This window comes from Pseudopipra pipra, chromosome 3, assembly GCF_036250125.1.
Source record: "Pseudopipra pipra isolate bDixPip1 chromosome 3, bDixPip1.hap1, whole genome shotgun sequence".
Classification (NCBI taxonomy): Eukaryota; Metazoa; Chordata; class Aves; order Passeriformes; family Pipridae; genus Pseudopipra; species Pseudopipra pipra.
Genome location: NC_087551.1, coordinates 54,544,393 through 54,562,671, shown reverse-complemented (window position 1 = coordinate 54,562,671; position 18,279 = coordinate 54,544,393). Strand labels below are relative to the sequence as shown.

The 18,279-nt window shown below is 41.8% G+C and overlaps 1 protein-coding gene across 2 annotated transcripts in view; it reads right to left on the bottom strand.

Moving 5' to 3' along the window:
• SYNJ2 (synaptojanin 2) overlaps positions 1 to 13,704 on the bottom strand; it is a 68,786-nt gene extending 55,082 nt beyond the window's left edge. Inside the window, exons 1-2 of one of the 2 annotated variants that reach the window (XM_064649250.1) lie at positions 12,900 to 13,704; positions 2,236 to 2,322 (exon numbers count right to left, since the gene is read on the bottom strand). In XM_064649250.1, coding sequence (XP_064505320.1) covers positions 2,236 to 2,322; positions 12,900 to 13,020 — 208 coding nt within the window. In that variant the 5' untranslated portion in view covers positions 13,021 to 13,704. Of the gene's footprint in view, positions 1 to 2,235; positions 2,323 to 12,899 lie in introns of those variants that run through there. The other variant, XM_064649251.1, reaches the window with a different exon arrangement.
• Positions 13,705 to 18,279: the final 4,575 nt, after the last annotated feature.

The window sequence follows — 18,279 nt, the reverse complement described above, 5'->3', positions numbered from 1 at the left end:
GCTCCAGCACCTGACACACCTCCTCCTCCTCCTTCCTCACTGAGCTTGGTGTCTGCAGAGTTGTTTCTCTCACATAACTCTCACTCTGCTCTTTTTCAGCTCCAGTTGTGCAGGTTTTTTTCTCCCTCTTAAACAAGTTAGCCCAGAGAAGCCACCACCATTGCTGATGTGCTTGGCTTTCACCAGTATTTGGAGCCTGCTGGCATTGGATTCCGGGGACATGGGGGAAGCTTCCAGCAGCTCCTCACAGAAGCCACCCCTGTAGCCCCTCCCACTATCAAAACCTTGCCTCACAAACCCAGTACAATTCCTTTGTAGTGTTACTCTCTTATGTCATCCTCATGGCTGGGCTTCGCGAAAGAAGATTTGGGGAGGGCTCTACCCACGTTTGTTACAAGTGCGCTGGTGGCTAAAAAGGCCAATATGAGATAGGAACATCCGGTTGCAAAAGGCACAGCAGAAAGACTCCTTAGGTGGTATGTTCTGCAAGGCACGATTCTTTCTGCGTTGTCTTTTCTCCTCGAGAGTGATCCTGCGTGCTTTCTCAAAGGCATCAACAGTGTTATAGATAGTTATTGCTCTCTTATGTAAGCAATAGCTAAAGGGATGGAACTCACTTACTGTAAGATGGAGACCTAAATAAGACTGTGACAAAAACCTGGGCTACCTCTTGAATGGTGAGATAGCAGACAAGCAATCAACTTCGCTTTTTTTAACATGTTCAGCAGCAGAAAACATTTGCTTACCTTTGCTTACGATTGTAGCATGACCCTCCAACTTTTCACACTATCATAATTAGAAGTTTGCCTCTAGTAGTTAACTTTTTATCAGATTACTGATAAAATTTTAACAATATCTTCCAAAGGAAGTCCTGTACCAGAACTTGTAATTTAGAGTAAGACAGAGGTGCAGTGACAGTGCTCAGAGAAAAAAAACTTAAAGGGCACTGAAGTTAAGCAGATGTTGTTCAAGAAGAAATAAGACATGAGAAAAAGTTAAGGTGAGAATATTTCACACCATATTTGAAATCATTCACCTTTTAATATACCTGGATATACTTAGTTCCCATCATGTACAAGAAACTACCCTTATCTGTAGCTTGAAGAGTTTGAATTCAATAGGTACATTCCTTTATTACTACAAGTTTCATTACAGTTCTTTGAAGAAAAGCAGATCCAAGTGCCAAGAAAAACTAACCACAAGCCTTCTATTTATAATTACATTAACAAATTGATATAAATCTCCAGAGAAACGCCTAACTAACTCCACAAGAAACAAAACAAACCAAAAGTACAAATCCACGTTAAAAGACTAGATGGGCCTACACAATTTAAATTATGACACACAAATCCTTCAGATTGCAGCTGCCTGCCTCTTCAGATCAATCTCAAGTCATACTTCTCAGGCTGCAAAATGGCAAGCAGGCTTGCCATTATTGGCCTAAATACACCAGTGCTCACACCACCACTGCCTTTGGTAAATTCCTTGACCAAGCATCAGGTTATATGGAAAAGTCTTGTCATTCCTCCAAGTGAAAATTAAAGAAGACCTTGGGAACGACGCATATGGTGCTTCTTTTATTCATGCATCTAATTCATCAGTGATTTTTAAGTACCGTGTAAGGTACTATTACCTTCAAATCCATCACTGCAGTTCTGTTCTTCAAACATGTTATTTCCATTAACATTCCTGCAGGCAGTGTAATAGCAAGTCCTTTGCTAAATCAAGATTCCCAAACTGTACAGAGATTTACAGCAATGACAATAAATATTCCTCACTATACTAATGGAAGTTAAAGACATGCTTCTGCAAATCTTTATCCATGTGAATCACCCAATTAAAGGCAACTGGGCATTATAGCAAGAACTGGCAATCTGTAGTACTGTAGTCTCAGATGACCCGATAATCAGTGTCTAAACATGATCCCTAAAGAAGAGAAAAAAGTAAGAAATCATAGCTTGCCTTGGAAGACGTGGTAGGGAAAAAAGAATGGCAATTATCTTCAGGCAGCTAAGAATGTTAGACAAAACAAATTAAGAAAAAATACCAAACTCTTAGACTATCATTAAGTGATACGCTTTAGGCACAGAACAGAAAAAGAAACAATCTTTTCCAGACTGTACATGACAAGGTGCAATTAGCTTTCACAATTTAAGGAATTGGGCAACTTTAGCCACTTGTCATTTATCATAGTCTGGGCATTTTATAATCTCATTCATACAGATGGCCACTTACCACATTTAAGCTGAAGCTCTCCTAAGCAGCCATAAGCATCTGTGAGTTTTTCATATTGTCCTTTAATTGCATCCTTTTCTTCTGGAGCTGAGCAACAAAACAGAAGAGAAACAAAACAGCTGAGAAACAAAAAGAAAGGCAGAAAATTTAGTTATCCAATCTTTATAAAATGTTCACATTGCTATTGCCTACACCAATGCTTCCCACAGTTGATTTTGCTCAGTACAAAGCTAAGGGTAAAATGCTTTAAAAAGACAGAGATTAAAAAGTGAAGGGACACAAATGCACAGCCTCTCCACACACCAGCCCAGAAGAAAGAAGAACACTCACTAAATTTTCAAGCAACATGTTTGATTCTTATTCTATGGTACGAATGTCACATCAGTTCCAGAATAAATAAAGAAATATACGGGCACATGTAAACTTTACACTTCTAAAATAAGAACAAAAAAACCAATTTGTCTGGCCATAAGCTAAAATGTACTACCTTTTCTTGATGTACAAAAATAGACGGTTTATGCTTCCAGATTCTCAGTCTAATTTCAGACAGAACTGAAAATTTTTATGCAAGATAACATAATTTGATGTAGACACAATATCAGATGTTGATTTCCAGAGGAATTAAACATATTTTAGTGAAGTGAGAATTACCTAATTAAATCAATAAAGGGTGTGATACTGATGTTATATTTGCGTATTTCTGCAACAAGTGACTTCCAACAGGCATACAATGAACATCTAGATATTAAGCCAGAACACAGATCAAACTTGTCACTGGCTACTTTAATGTAAAACCAGCATACTTTCTGAATGAGTAAGTCTGCATTTAGTATATATTTCCCAATGAGGAGAAAGGTTAGTTTCCCAAATGAGGAAAACAGCCTGTAACCCTCAAATATCCTTTTACTTCTTGAACTACAGATAAACAGCAACATGGTAATTTGAGAGATTTTCTAATAATTTGCAATCTTATGCTCCTAATAAACTTCAGCAGTTAAAAAACCCTAAGACCTCTGGGCATAAAAAGTATAAACTGAACCGCTTGCAATGGATGCTAGAACAGAAGAGACTTCTCTTTATAAATCTCAAGAGGCAAGGAGCTCAGTGAGAAGCATGGAAAACAAATAAATATCCCACATATTGCTTACATTTTGAAGTGAAAGAAAGGACAATTCCTCTCACAGAATTCCTTAGCAGGGGCAATCCCTAAAGGAAATTAAAACGTTTGTCTCAATTTTTGCACTGATGACAAATAAGGAAGAGTGGTTAATTTTTTTCTTAATTTTGTTTTTACTACCGTACTTTCACAACTTACCTATTCTGCTTTCTTAGAACCCTGAGTAAATCAGGAGTAACTTGTAAAATGCTGATACCACACACCAGTGAAACAAAAGATAAGCAACAGACAGAGGATAAAGTGATTTTTATCAAGTAACCTAAATCTCTGAACAGTAACAATTTAAATATTTAGTATTAGCACATCTTAAGAGCTGAGACTATGCAAGCTCAGTTCTCAGGCACTTCAAAAAAAAAAGCTTCACAAAACCAGTTTAGATAGACTATAACATTTCCTTTTTTGAAAAAAAGATTCCCTGTCAAGACTTCCTTACATATTAAAAAAAAAAGTACAGTGATACTCTTCAAAATAGAACTACAAGTTAGAAAGCTGGTTGTTAAAAGTGTCTGGTAAGGGCATGATCCAAAAGAATGGAATTTATTTCAGCATGCAAATAAGCAAGACACAACTCATGCCACTACTGTCAAGAAGCACCTGACACTGCCATGGATGGAAGCCACTAAAGTTTCCCAGGTCAAGCCAGTGGCATCACACACACATCCTGGCACAGGACTTCTCCAAACACGCAGACAAATAGCTGTGTTTTGCCAGTACTGGTACAGAAATATGCCGCCGTTCTGGGCAGGCCAGTTGTCAGAACAATGCCTCCACAGTAGCATCAGTCGGGGCATCGGCACCGGCACAGCTGTTTGGAAAGAAGGAGCAGGTTCCCAGCACAGAGCTCCAGGAGGACTCTGGGCTGCATTGCCACTCTTTCTGGCTGACTAACAACTTGCTAGTAACTTCTACCACATGGCAAATTCTGTTATTTATTCTAGGGTTCATTTTGCTCCCTGAAGCAATTTAAATTCAGAAACCAAAAAAGTGACCAAGTGATCTTTCCTTGACACCTCCATGCACTCTCTAAAGACATGGCATGCACCAAGACCTCACCTGTGGTTAGTTCAAGAGGAAAGGAACATGCCAAACAGACACAGCTACGTCCATGGGTCATGCAAATGGAGAGGTCAGAATGTTTTAGTGCATATGGATCAAATTTATTTGTGTGTGTGCATGTGTGTGTGTGTGTAAATTCCCTTAGTTAAAGATACTGCTGGAATTTGAAGTCTCCTGTCCCATTACACTCCTCGGTGTTGCACAAAATCCTAAGATGCACCATGACCATTGTCATTTTGTATGGGTGAGAGCAGGGTCCTCAGGCAGCAGAGGTCAGGCAGCAGCTCCAGCATGCTGCACCTCCTCCACAAGCCCTCACGACTGGGGGGATGACTCCTTCATGCCTCACAGCCTCCAGCCTCCATGGCACCGTCTTGCTCCATGCCCTGTAGGTGTGCAAGCAAGGATACAGGCATCACCCCTCCAGCACTGTGAGGTCCTAACTGGATTCTGACACACCCCAGCCAATTTTTTCATTATTTTGGAGGGGCAGAAGGAGAAGGAGGAGGAATTCCCAACAGCCATTATAAAAAGCAATTTATAGAAAGGATGACTAAAGGGTGACATTATTGCAGAGGTCTTGAGCCAGGTTCATATCTTACTGTTAAAAAGAAATATTTATAAATTCCAAAATCTTACTGAAATCACAAATAACTGTCATCAAGACCTGGTCTGAAACATCTCCTACAGCATTTGCAAACAGTGCTAGGACACAAGAGCCAGAATCAGAAAGAGAGTGACTAGACAATAAACTAAACTAACTGATGTGCTACTGCCTTTGCTGGATGAACAGAGTTAAATGGAAAAAGTACTATGAAACTCTAAAGGATTGTGATGAACAGGGAAAATATATACCAATATCTGATAAGTTTCAACAATACAGAAAATACAGTTTTACCACCATTTGGCAGCTATATGTGCTTAAAGACATAGCACTTTTCAGTGCATCTCATTAATGCATATAAATATCTCAAAGGCAGGTGCCAAGATGATGGTGCCAGACTCTCCTCAGTGGTGCCCTGCAACAGGATGAGGAGCAACGGTCATAAACTAAAACACAAGAAGTTCCACTTCAACACAAGAAAGAACTTCTTTCCATTGAGAGTAGAGCACTGGAACAGGCTGCCCAGGGAGGTCATGGAGTCTCCCTCTCTGAAGACATTCAAAATCCACCTGGACACATTCCTGTGTCACCTGCTATCTAGGGGACCTGCCTTGGCAAGGGGGTTGGACTGGATGATCTCCAGGGGTCCCTCCCAACCCTAACAATTCTGTCATTCTGTGGTAACATGAAAATTATTTCCATGTTTCTCTGTTAAATGTTCCTAAGTCATGGGGTTTATTCTGTAACAGCTTTCATAAAATCTCTAAAATGCAGAGACAGTGGGAGTGGTCTGCTTGAAAACCTAGGATGAGGATTCCATGTTTAACTATACTCTGCTCACATGTAAAATGCTTCCTCTTTCAAGCCAGCCAACTTGAGATACCAACATACATACATAGTTAACGCACAGTACAGCTACACAAGGTGATGAAACAAAAAAGTTTTCTACTTAGAGAAGAAGCTGAGTTTGAAATAATGTAGTGCATTTGTTTACTAGTTAATAATAACTCAGGTAACTTAACAGTATGCATAGTAATCACCAAACTCCACTAAAGCTTCCCATTAACACTTTTTTAGTAGTATTTCCTTCCACTAAGCACATAATTGAGTATCGACCCTTCTGCAATAATTACCACAGCCGTACTGTGTTCATAACAGCTTTATGGATCTGCACATGGTCTGCATTCCTTAAGCATTTTTTTAATTACGAATAAGCTCCTGATACAAATTATATGTAAGATTGGCACATCAGGTCAACATTTTAACCCTTACAAATCATGAGGCACACAATAATTCAATGAGACTAAGCTGCAATAAACTCAATTAAAAGTTAATTTTTCCACGCATTAAATATTTCAGAGCAAAAAAAACCCCCACACCATGAGAGGACATACAACTACATATACCATATGGTTTATCCAAGTGCAACTTCCTGCTTGTAAAACCTGCAAATTCAATTTAGCCAGCAGGAACTGGTCAAACATACGCAGTTTCCTTTATTCAAGCCCTCCTTAGGGCTGATCACCCAGATTTCAGCAGGAATCAGCACAGCTCTCACACATATGGAGCCCAGAAAGGTCAGTGATCAGAGGAAGAGAACAGAAAGGTAGTATAGTGCCAAGTCCAACACCAGGGCCACACTACTACCTACAACTTAAACATAAAAATGAGGAAAGAGCTCTTGAAAAAGAGTCTGGGACTGGGTTATGGATTCTGTATCTCTCCTGTGATTCTTAAGCCTGATTCTTGAAACAGACACCTGCTTAGCTGTCGGTGCTGCTATACATATATAATCCGAAGCATATTTCTAAGTACTTTTAGAAACATCGGTTTGATGTGATGGGGGGCTCTATTTCTGTCATTTAGCATTTTGGGGAAAAAGATGTGAACTTTCCCCAGAAACAAGGGAAATCTACAATCAAACAGAAATTTCATGCCAACCCCCCCATATATACACTACCATAACAATCTTACCAAGAAATAAGTCCAGTGTCTGGTATTATATGAGTTTAGACAAGTTATTTGCCTCCAAATTGTGTTTTCTGTCATCTGCAGACAGATTTAAAGTTGTATTTTCAATATCTTTCATCACTAAAATCTTCCTATTCACATTCAATCCAAGCTACACAGGCACTATGCAAGTCAGCCTGTATTCTGAAATATCATATAGGTAAAGCAGTACAGAGCTGGGAAGAACTCTGTGGTCAGAGTCACATTTTAGAGAGTCCAAATATTTCAAACACTAAGCAATGTATTTACCAATTTTCCGGTAAGAGGTATTTCTGGTTGAAAAGAACAAACAAAACAGCGAAGTCGCATTTTGGAAAGATCAGATCACTGGCTTTCTATATTAGATTGAGAATATTCTGCTTCTAGTGAGCGATTAAGTTTTCATACTTGCATGTGCATACATAAATATATTAATTCACAACCAAGGAAGAATGGATTCATAAAACCACCAGGTTTCTACTGGCCAGCTCAAGAAAAGAAAAATAAAAGAGAGTCCCTAAGTTACTTGTCTGAAGCTTGGCCATTATATTTATGTCGTTCCTGACATATATTACACATACTTACACAGAAACTTGCAGTCACTACAGACATACCCACAACATTTATCCCTCACAACCACTACCAGTTTCCGTAGAAAACAAGTCTTGTAATCTACACTCTACTTTTACACCAATACCTCTTCCCTCTTCTCTGTACCCGATTTGCATTTTGACAGTAGTGAAAGAACTGTAACACACTTTTCCCTATAATCTATAGCAGTGAATTTCAGCCTGAGAAACCACAGCTTCCAAGTGCCCACTGCCAGCAAAACTAAGGAAGGCAAGGCTTCTGCTATATAGATTACTCCCTACAAGTTCTCTAGGGATCCACAAATGGAAAAGTCTGAACACTACCAAATCACAGAAAACTTTGTAAAAATTTGTACTAGCTTTATGAATATTCTGACGTAGGAGTAGAAGTGAGCCACGCTGTAGGGCTCGTTGTTTTAGATAGTGTGTAGTACTTAGAAACACATTCACAGTATTCTTACACAGGTATTGGTGTTTGATATCCATACCCCACTCAGTGGCATAGCTGTCCACATAATACAAAACTAAACCTAACTGTAAACAGTGAATGTACATATAGCACAAAAACTGCACTCTGTAGGAAAAGATAGAAGGGTAAATATGGTTTTGCAAGACTGTACCCTGATTTCAGTCAGTCACATCAGGGAACCACACAGAAACACACCTGCAAGTGAAGCTGCAGAGCAGGCACAGAGCTGCTCCACAGAGCATACACACACCTTAACTCTGCATAAAGTTTCTCTCTATTAAAGGCCGACTTCCCAGATGTGTGGGTGAAAGTCTGGAAGAAAAACTTCAGCCTTATTTCCAAAAACACGCACTGTATCAGCTTTGAAGTTCCGTACTTTCAAAATGCCGCGGTCATTTAAGATCCACCATAACAGGTGTTGTAACATCCTTTACAAAAACAGTTGCAGAATCAAAGAGCTTGTGGAAAAGAAAGAAAATCTGTGCACCCTCTGGCTCTGCCCTTGAAAAAACATTATTATGCTGAATTTCAATAGCAGAGCACTTCTGTTGACAGCCTTTCACTGAAATTACCTGTTATAATAAGGTTAAATAACCATATTTTCAGCACTATAGTCTTAGTCTAGTTTAGCAACTGCCTTGACAGCAGTCCAGAACTACCTTGTGCACTTCACTTCATCTGTAAACCATTGAAACTGTAATGTGTTTCAAGCAGAAACAGTATCTGTATTTATACTCCCTGTTGTATTAAACAAAAACTTCTAAATCAATGCCAATTTTTCTTCATCCCTCGTGACTCTAGGTTTCTTCCACAGAATCTATTGATGTTCTAGTTCAGAGAATTCCTGGAAGAATTGTTTCAAGCTGTCACCCATCCTTCTGGAGGTGACTGAAGCTTGAGGACTGACAGTGGCAAAAAAAAAAAAGCCTCTTGGAAAATGTGCCATTAAACTCGAAACAGTGAGTTTTACCCTCCACCCTACAGTGACATCATGAGAGGAAGAAGAAAAACTCTCACCTTCAAAAACACTACTTATGATAGAACAGAAAACTGTACTGCTGATATTACATCACTATACAGATTAAGTTAATGGATTCAGGGATATGTAACTAGGTTTTCTGCAGTGATTTTTGATTCCGTGATTTTTCCAAAAGTTTCTTAGGTTAGGTTGTCATTACAGGTCAAATGTTCTCATTTTATAAATTGCTGACATCAAAGACAACTAATAATACTTTATCACTACTGATATAAAGGTGCAAATATTTTTCAACTATTAAATCTCTATATGCAGTAAGGAAATTCTGAAAAATAACCAATTTACAACTAGAACTGTCATCATAATCTTTACAATATATTGAGAGAAGAAAAAATCATCTATTCACGAGACATCATCAAATTGTTAGTTTACATATTTGAAAGTGTTTATTTTCATTACGAGTTTGCCAGAGGTTTATGGCCTGTATAGACACTGTGTTTATACAAGCGTGTGGTTTTTTCAGATTTCATTTTTTTGGAACACCACTTCTTCTAGGACAGTTCTCGCTCCCTTCTGCCACTTGAACTAGGTTAAATTCCACATTTATTTCTTCTAGTACAAAATTATTATAGAAGCAATTAAACTTTGAAAAAGTGTAGATGTCGTGCCTGTTCAAGGGCAGAGATACTTGGTAATTATGGAAAAAAAAATAATGAACAATGACTAAAAATTTTTCTCAGGCCTTCACTGTCCATCTGTCATTATTCTTCTCTACAATTCTATTGACATGAGGCTGCTATTGAAAAACAGCATAAACTATTGTACAACCTAAGTGCTCCAGGTATACGTATCTGCTTTTATTTAGTGTGGAGGTTCGCACAAGGCATAGTTGCACAATTCCTCCTCACAACAGATATGCAATTTTTTAAAAACTTTATTTTAGAAACAGAAAATTAGACAGAGAAGCCAAACCTAACACAATCCTTGGACGAGTATGTCTGAAACCACACATATGCAAAGTTTATGTTAACCTCCTTCTGTAGTGTTCTACAGTTAATAACAATCTAAAGGCAAGTCAAACAAAACAGAAATAATGTTGTTTCTATTACCACCCTGCTGTTGAGCTTCCTCTTCACAATTCTTCTAAATTTACCATCACAATACCTACTACTGGTTTTCCCTCCTTTTCTTATACTCTGCTGCATAAACAGAAGAAATGAACTGAACAAGCTTCACTGGATAAACTCGCTTTTCTTACAGTACAGGAACCAACCCAGGCAGGAACAGAGAAACCAAATGAAACAAAATTATGAAGTTATTAACATGGAGCGGGCTGAATGCCAACGCATGCATGATCACAGTTATCTCAAGAGGTGATATTGGACTTCCAAAAGGCATGGCAAATCAGTCTTTTACACTAGGCACTATACAAATCACTACTTCAAAATTTTTCTAACACACATTTTAAGAAAGACTATATAAATTCTCTATTCATAGAATCAGAAAATCATTCAGATCAGAAAAGATCTCTAAGATCATTGAGTCCAACTATTAACCTAGTACCATCGTGTTCATCATTAAACCATGTTTCCCAAATTCCACATCCACATCAACTGGATCACTTTCAGGGATTGTGATTCCACCACCTCCCTGTGCAGCCTGTTACAATATGCCTGACCACTGTTTCCATGAAGAATTTTTTCCTAATATCCAATTTAAACCTACCCTGGTGCAACTTGAGGCCATTCCCTCTTGTTCTATCACTTCTTACCTGGGAGAAGAGACTGACTCCCACCTGGCTACAGTCTCCTCCCAGGCAGTTATAGAGAGCAATAAGGTCTCCCCTGAGCCTCCTCCAGGCTAAGCAACCTCAGCTGCCCCAGCACTCCTCATAGGGCTTGTGCCCCAGACCCTTCGCCAGCTTCTCTGGACATGCTGCAGCACCTCAATGGCTTTTTTGTAGTAAGGGACACAAAACTGAACAAAGGATTCAAAATGCAGCCTTCTGAATAAACAGGAAAAACCACTTCCCTGGTCCTGCTGGCCACACTATACAGTCCAGGATGCCACTGGCCTTCTTGACCACCTGGGCACTGCTGGCTCACGCTCAGCTGGATGTTGACCAGCACCCACAGGTCCTTTTCCACTGGGCAGCTTTCCAGCCACTAAATCATTTTAATTATAGCAATTCAAATGGGGGATGGCAACACTGGGGGAGAAAAATCTACTTTAGGTTGATGATTCCTTTAATTAGTGAGATTGCAAATCATTCCACTGGTCATACAAATGGCTCAGGGCCAGCTAGATGAATACTGGTCTCTCCATTTTATTCGTGCACACTGGCTTTAGGAAGTGGAGCTGCTTTAGATTTGTATCAGAATAATGAAATACAAACCAAAAGCCACTGATATCAATATAGAGTTCCAATGTCAACAGATTCTAGAATCAGGGAAAGTGAGTAAAGTGCTGCTCAGTACTGAGACTTTTCACTGTCAGTTCATTGAAAACTAACACAAAAAAACCCCCTATAAAAATGTAACACATTCATGTCCACTATTACCAAAGAATTTAACAAGAAACTCCAATAAAATAAAGTAACAAAGCCAAAAACAAAACCCCACAGTGTGGCAATAACATCTTTTTCATGACAGGTCAAAATTTTTCCATTATCAGAAATATTCTCATGAAAATCAGTTGCTACCTGATGACCTTTTTGGCTTTCTTCATTCATCAAGTCCCCAATACCTGATGTGGTATTAAGCATCTTAGTCTGGATGTCCTGCCACTGTACATCGTGGAAGATTCAGCTCAGTGGACCCTGAGCTGATGTTGTGACGGACATTGTACAAACCACAACGTACATGCAGTTCTTACTACAACACTGCAAACAGCAACATGATTGCAGACACAAGTTAGTATTACATGGAAAACAATTTAAGAACACAGTACAAGCATGTATTCCCTTGTGTTGCTTTTTGCATCTTACACTCAGTCACCTCATTTTTTTATCTGTGTCAACACTAGCAACATTAGCACTAGCAACATTAGCATTGTGTCATGCTCATGAGTGACAAGTACCAAAACACAAGGTGAGACTACTCCAGCAAGAGCCAGACACTTAAGGAACCATATACCTTGAAAATCACAGGGGCAGGTTTGTCACCACAGCAAGAAGCCAGTTGTTGTTTTTTTAAGGGGCACAAATCTCAAGTCAGTTATCCAAAACAATCCCTACTGCGAGCTGGCTGTCTACATTGGTGGTGAGAACTCGATGCAGCTGAGTAGAAACTTCAAAAGGCAGTGGGCCTCATCCCTTTAACCTGGACTCTCCTCTGCTGTCAAGGTTACAGAGGATGTCTTGCACAGTAAAGGTGCCCTGCACCAAGACCCCACCAGGCGGGCGAGTGGCCTCTCCTGCTTCTTCCACCCCGGCTGCTGGTGAGGAGGATAAAGACGTCCAGAGCAGCGAACGGGCCGGTCGGACGTGGATCGGGAGGAGATGCTGGCCAACCCTCCATGCGTGGCAGAGCACGGGGGGTCACCCAAACGCGACAGCACGTGGCCAGGCCTGGGGGGCCGTGCTGGAGGTCGGGGTGTAAAGCGAGGAGCTTTCCTCAGCCAGCGTCCCACCGGGCCCGAGGCTGCGCTCTCCCCTTCCTCTCGCCAAGCCACGGGGGAAAGTGCCCCGAACCTCCAGGGAATCAGCCGCTGCCACCGCACCTCGGCGCCCCTTCGCAGGCACCGGGCGCGCACCCACCGACACGGCACCTCCCCGGCACCGCAGCCCCCCCGCACGCACTTACTGAGCGCCGCCACCGTGCCGGCCTCCAGCAACAGGCAGTCCTGGCGGGAGCGCGCCTCCAGCAGGGCGCTCGGCCCCGGCTCCTGCTTCCAGAGCAGCCGCAACCCTTTGCTCAGAGCCATGAGAGCCGCCGGCCGCGGGGAGGAAGGCGCAGCGGTGCGGGCGGACGGGGTGGCGGAGGAGCCTCCGTCCCCTCGAGGGCGCGGCGCTCGGGGCCCGCTGGCAGCCTCAGGGAGCAACTCCGGACCCGGGTCCTGCCCGCCCGCTTCTCCCAGGGAGGCGGGTCAAGGGGGAAGGCCGTGCCCCGCTCCCGATCACCTCAGGAAGCCTCCGAGCGCTTCCAGTGCGGGGACGCCCAGCGGTGAAGGGAGCGGAGCGTTTGCGACTGCAGCTCCTCCGTGTCCCCCACGGCTCCGCTGCTGCCTCCTCCTCCTCCTCCTCTCCCTCTCTCTCTCCCTCCACCTCCTCCTCCTCCTCGGGGAGCCCCCGTCTGCGGCCAGGGGGGCGGGAGCAACTTTCCCCTTTGCCCTCTGCTTTATCCCTTCCCACCCGCGGTAAACTTTCCAGAGTTAACTTTGTCCCTCCGGCTCCGCGGCTGCGGCTCCTCCTCTGGGACAGGTACCAGCCGCCGGCGGGGCGCTGCCACCAGCCCTGCCCGCGAGGGAAGGGAGGAGGGGAGGAGGGGCGGCCGCCACGGCACTGCCGAACCCGGCGGGGTGCTGTGGGTCCCGGCCCGGCTATTCCCGGCTATTCCCGGCCCGGCCCGGCCCGGCTCGGTGGCGCCGCTCCCCACCCCCGCGGGGGCGCGTCCGGGCCGCGGCGGCTGAGGCGAAGGTCACCGTCGAGTCCCTGGCAGCGGGGCGGGCCCAGCAATGCCTTGGATGCCGGCGTTGCTCCCGCCGCTGGCGTGGCAGGCGGAGGCTGCTCCGCTGGCTCTGCCCGAGGAGAGGCCGCGCTCTTTCCCGCTTCCCGCTTCCTGCGGGGAGCGGCCGCCCGGGCTCCGCGTCGCTCCCCGACAGAACCGGCAGGGAGCTCCTGTTGGGGGGAGCCGACTATGCCCTGTCCCACGGGCTGTGTATAAAGAGTCTCGGTTAAAAGGCACAGTGCACATTTTAGGTTCGCTAGTAATTCAAAAGAGGTGTTTCTTCATATAAGAGTGCTCTGTCCTCCCCTTCCTCCCCTACAGTATGTTGGGTGAGATTAAAAGTGTTGGGTAAAGTAAAGTAAAGGATCCAGAAACTGTAGAAACTAAGTGACCAGGATGAAAAATTGAGACAGCATGTAGTTCAAAGTCTGGGGGTTTAGAGGATATAAAAATGTAAATTAACCATGTTCTGTTTTAAACAGCAAAGGTATGCCTTTCTTACAGCTCTCCTTTGTGAATGGCAGACCAAGAATCAGTTTATGTCTTTGACATCTTTCACTGTGACCTTTTCACATGAAAGATGTGATCTTTTCACATCTTTCACTGTGACCTCCTTCCCTAGAGAAAAGTGCTCACTTGAGATGATATATTTGAAGTATCACTTAATCAGAGCTGCCTAAGACAGTTATATCACATTATTTTAAAGAAGTTGCCCCTGCATTATACACTTATATATTTTAAAATAACAGCAAGAGAAAACACACTTTTTTTTTTTGAGTTTGTGTCTTTGCCTCTGAGGAATAATTCTTCATTTTGCCCTTTAAACTCCATCATGAGAGTAAACTTTCACTTAAAGGACACTAGTGTGTCACTCTCTATTGCCTGTGCTTGTAACTCGTAAGTAATTTGTGTCATCAGTGCCTTTCACTGCAAATTCCAAGAACACACAATTTAGGATGGCTAATAAAAAACTTACTGTCAGATTTCTTAGGTAAAATACTAGAGAAAGGACTGTTGCACCTGGGATAGTATTTTTCAGCACCTCAATTATGAGGAGATGAGGGTGTGAGAGGAAAACTCAGATGAAGGTGGAAAGCTGGAAGCCTTAAGTGATGGGTGTGACAAAGCACTGCATCCACAGCTGGCTCTGTGACTGTATCCTTTCTAATCTGTTATGAGCTGATCTCTCCAGTGTGTTCTGGTTGCGAAACATCCACGGCGTAGAAAGATGCATTTTTAACAGTGTGATGTCATGATTACTGAAGAAGCAGTAAGTCAGTTAATTAGACTTTGTGTCATGGATCAGTTACCTTAGACACATAAGCCTGAGAAAGCACTGAAAAAACTATCAGAATATGGTGAAGAGGAGTGCTGAATAAAGCCATTCAATTTACAAACCTCTTTCACGCACAGAATGACGTCCAAAGTGAGAGCTCAGATAGGAATCTTGCTTTATGTGTTAGGAGTGTGTGCAAAGGTTTCCCTTTGATAAGATCTTTTCATCTAACCAAACTGTCTGTGTTTCAATGCATGGAATTCCATTTTCCAGGGAAAATGTTGAGATTGGCAGATCATCTTTTAGCTGATATTCGGAGTTGAGCTGTCTTACTCTGAAGCTTATGTATATGAGTATCATGGAAATGGATTAATTCCTGTAGTCATTTGAGAAGTCCCTCAGGTGAACTCTGTCTCTTCCACAGCACCTGTTTTCACCCAGGCCATATACCCTCATTAACTCCTCAGCAATTTTCCATTTCATCCTTCTTTCTATGTGGATTTTTCCCTTCTTTTAATCTTCTGCATTTCCAATCCCATCCCCTACCCAGCCCTTTGTTTGCTCTGAAGCCTGCTATGCACTATAATGACTCCTGCTCCTAGATCTTTATGGTAGTGGATGTTTCCAGGGTCTGGATAACTGCCTCACTGAAAAACAGTTCTGTGTGCTGATTTTGGCAGGTGGCATTGTATGTTTGTTTGGAGACCATCAGAAGAGGAACAACAGGGGTGTTGCAAAACAGAGTTAGCAGAACTGGATGGGGAGGGAGTATAGATAGCTGTTTGCTATCTGTCTGAAAGACTTTAGGGCATAGAATGGATCAATGTTCCTGTAGTACTACTTCTCTTACTATTGAGTGAACTTTGCAGTCTGGGACTCTACAAAAAACTTTGGTGATAGTAGTAACAAACAAAATATACTTGTCTGTGTCCAATATTCTGCTACTGGAATAAGTGGTAATTTTTTGAAGCTCGGAGGTTAAATATAAATTTCACTTATGACAGCATTTCCTGGAGATTTCTGGCCACTTGCACATAGCCTCAGTGGTCACAGATTCCTCAGGAAGTGTGTGCGCCCACAAGGTCATTGAAAACAGTTTGGGTTTTGCCTTTTATGAGAAGCTTTTGACTTCAGCAAGTACAGAAGAAATAGAGGAAATAACTCAGCGTAGTTTTTCCTGCACATGACATTCGAAACAACTAGTAACTGCTGCTAATATGCAAAAGCTTTTATTGTTTTCATATTTTCCAGTTAATATTAGAATAAATTTTATTTAAAGCTGAATTTGACACAAAGAAGCATTTACAACACTGGTAGGCTAAAGTGCTCAAAATGTTGATCTTAAAGTAGCTGTGAGGTATTAATGTCGCCTCTTACACTGTCAGTGAAATTGAGAGAACAGCTTTCATTTCTAGTTGGTTACACTTCTCTTGACCTAGTAAAGAACTTCGTGTGCAAAAATATCTGGTACTTTGTTACAGAGACAGTCTGATATACTTTGAGCTAGGTCACTATTTCTCAACAAAATCAACAGCATTTCCTTAAAAATAGCTCTGAAGAGCGTAAGAAGCACGAGTAACAAATTAGTATGTTTTATTTGTGTGTTTAGATTTTAACTAGGATAGTCTGACCTTGCCATGAGGGTAAGAGGAGTGACAGAGAGACATTTTCTTTGCTTCAGTCAGTGACAATATTTTGAAATTTCCACTCCTATTTACAACCTTTCCTGACAAGCTCCCCTTATTCCTTTCCCTTGGGGTCTGTGATCCTTACAACACGAAGAAAAACTTTTAATACTAATAATTCTGTATCATATTACACTTTAACCCATTATTTGGAAGGGAGAGGAGTGGGTTAACAAAGCAGACCTGAGCTTCTGGTTCAGCAGGACACTAAAATATATGCCTCACTTTAAGTATATCAGTAGCCTAAATCTCACAGCTCCTTGCTTGGGTGACTTCTCAAGTGAATAAACAGTGCAGGTTCTGCTGCTAAAGGTGGTTGGACTGGAAGCAAACTAGCTTTAGCCCTGACTGAGTCAGGGCCTATCTGGCTGCAGAGAGTAACTCCAGATTGGCAGAAGATTGGGTTGTAAATTCAAGCTCTGAAGATGTACCAGAAGTGGCTGAGAGATGCTCTGGTGGAGTGCTAACAGTTTTAGAAATGCTGCTAATGTGAAACTGTGTTGCTGAGAGGTCAGTGGAATTTCTCACCTCCTCTTCCACTTATATTTTAACCCTGTGTGTGCTAAATGAAAGAGATCTCTAGAGAGGCAGATTGACTGCATTCACAGACATTAGGCTTTTCTTATTAAGAAACTATTTTCAGTAACAGCAGCTGTTTTAAAGCTTAACATTCTTCATCCTAAAACTATGTGCAGATGAGCAGCATTAGTCAGATGGCATTTATTTAGGCACTAATAGTGACCAGACAACCAGATAAAATTCTTATTCTTTCTTCCAGACTGACATGCTTATGATTAGTTGTAGGTATCCCTCTCTCATGTTCAAAGGACTAGGAAGGCACAGAGTTTTCCACTGCTTCTTACCTAAGTTTCTGGAACTCCTGACAGGAAAACCAAAATGCTTGATAAAATAGAAAATTTGAGTTTAAAGTGAACTGCTTAATATCTGCACAGGAGTAGCTGCAGAATGTATGTTGGCAGTTTTTCTCAGTGAGCATATGCCTCTTCCTATTGTCTTAAAAATTATGCACACCTCTGTTGGACATCAACAGTGAAAGTGGAGTTTGTTGTTTACCCCATATTAAGGGATATGGTTTTGAAGAGGCAAAAAAAGGCATTCCTTTTGTCCATGCATCAGCTATGAGGAGAACTCCAGAAAGAGGCAATCTCAGATTACCTGTTGTGGCATTTCACTGGTATATAGCGGCCATCATTGTCACAGACAGAGTACTGGAAAAGACTGCCTGATACAAATGAAACTTCATTCTTAAATAAGATGAATTTTTAGAAGATATGTGCGTACCTTCAGAAACAGGAATTTGTCAAAAAAGCACATTAAATCGATGCTTTCCAAAAGAAAAAATGTCGTTAACTTCAGAGAACACAAGGGATAACAGTCTCTTGCTATTGTTTGACACTTAGTTCATCCTGTGAAAATGAATATATTATCAGTATTTTACTGTTTCATACTTTTCTTCAGAAAGATCTCACAAGTCTTCAAAACTGCTTTAAACACAGTGTGTGGCAGCAGTGATCTGTGCAACACAACAGCTATC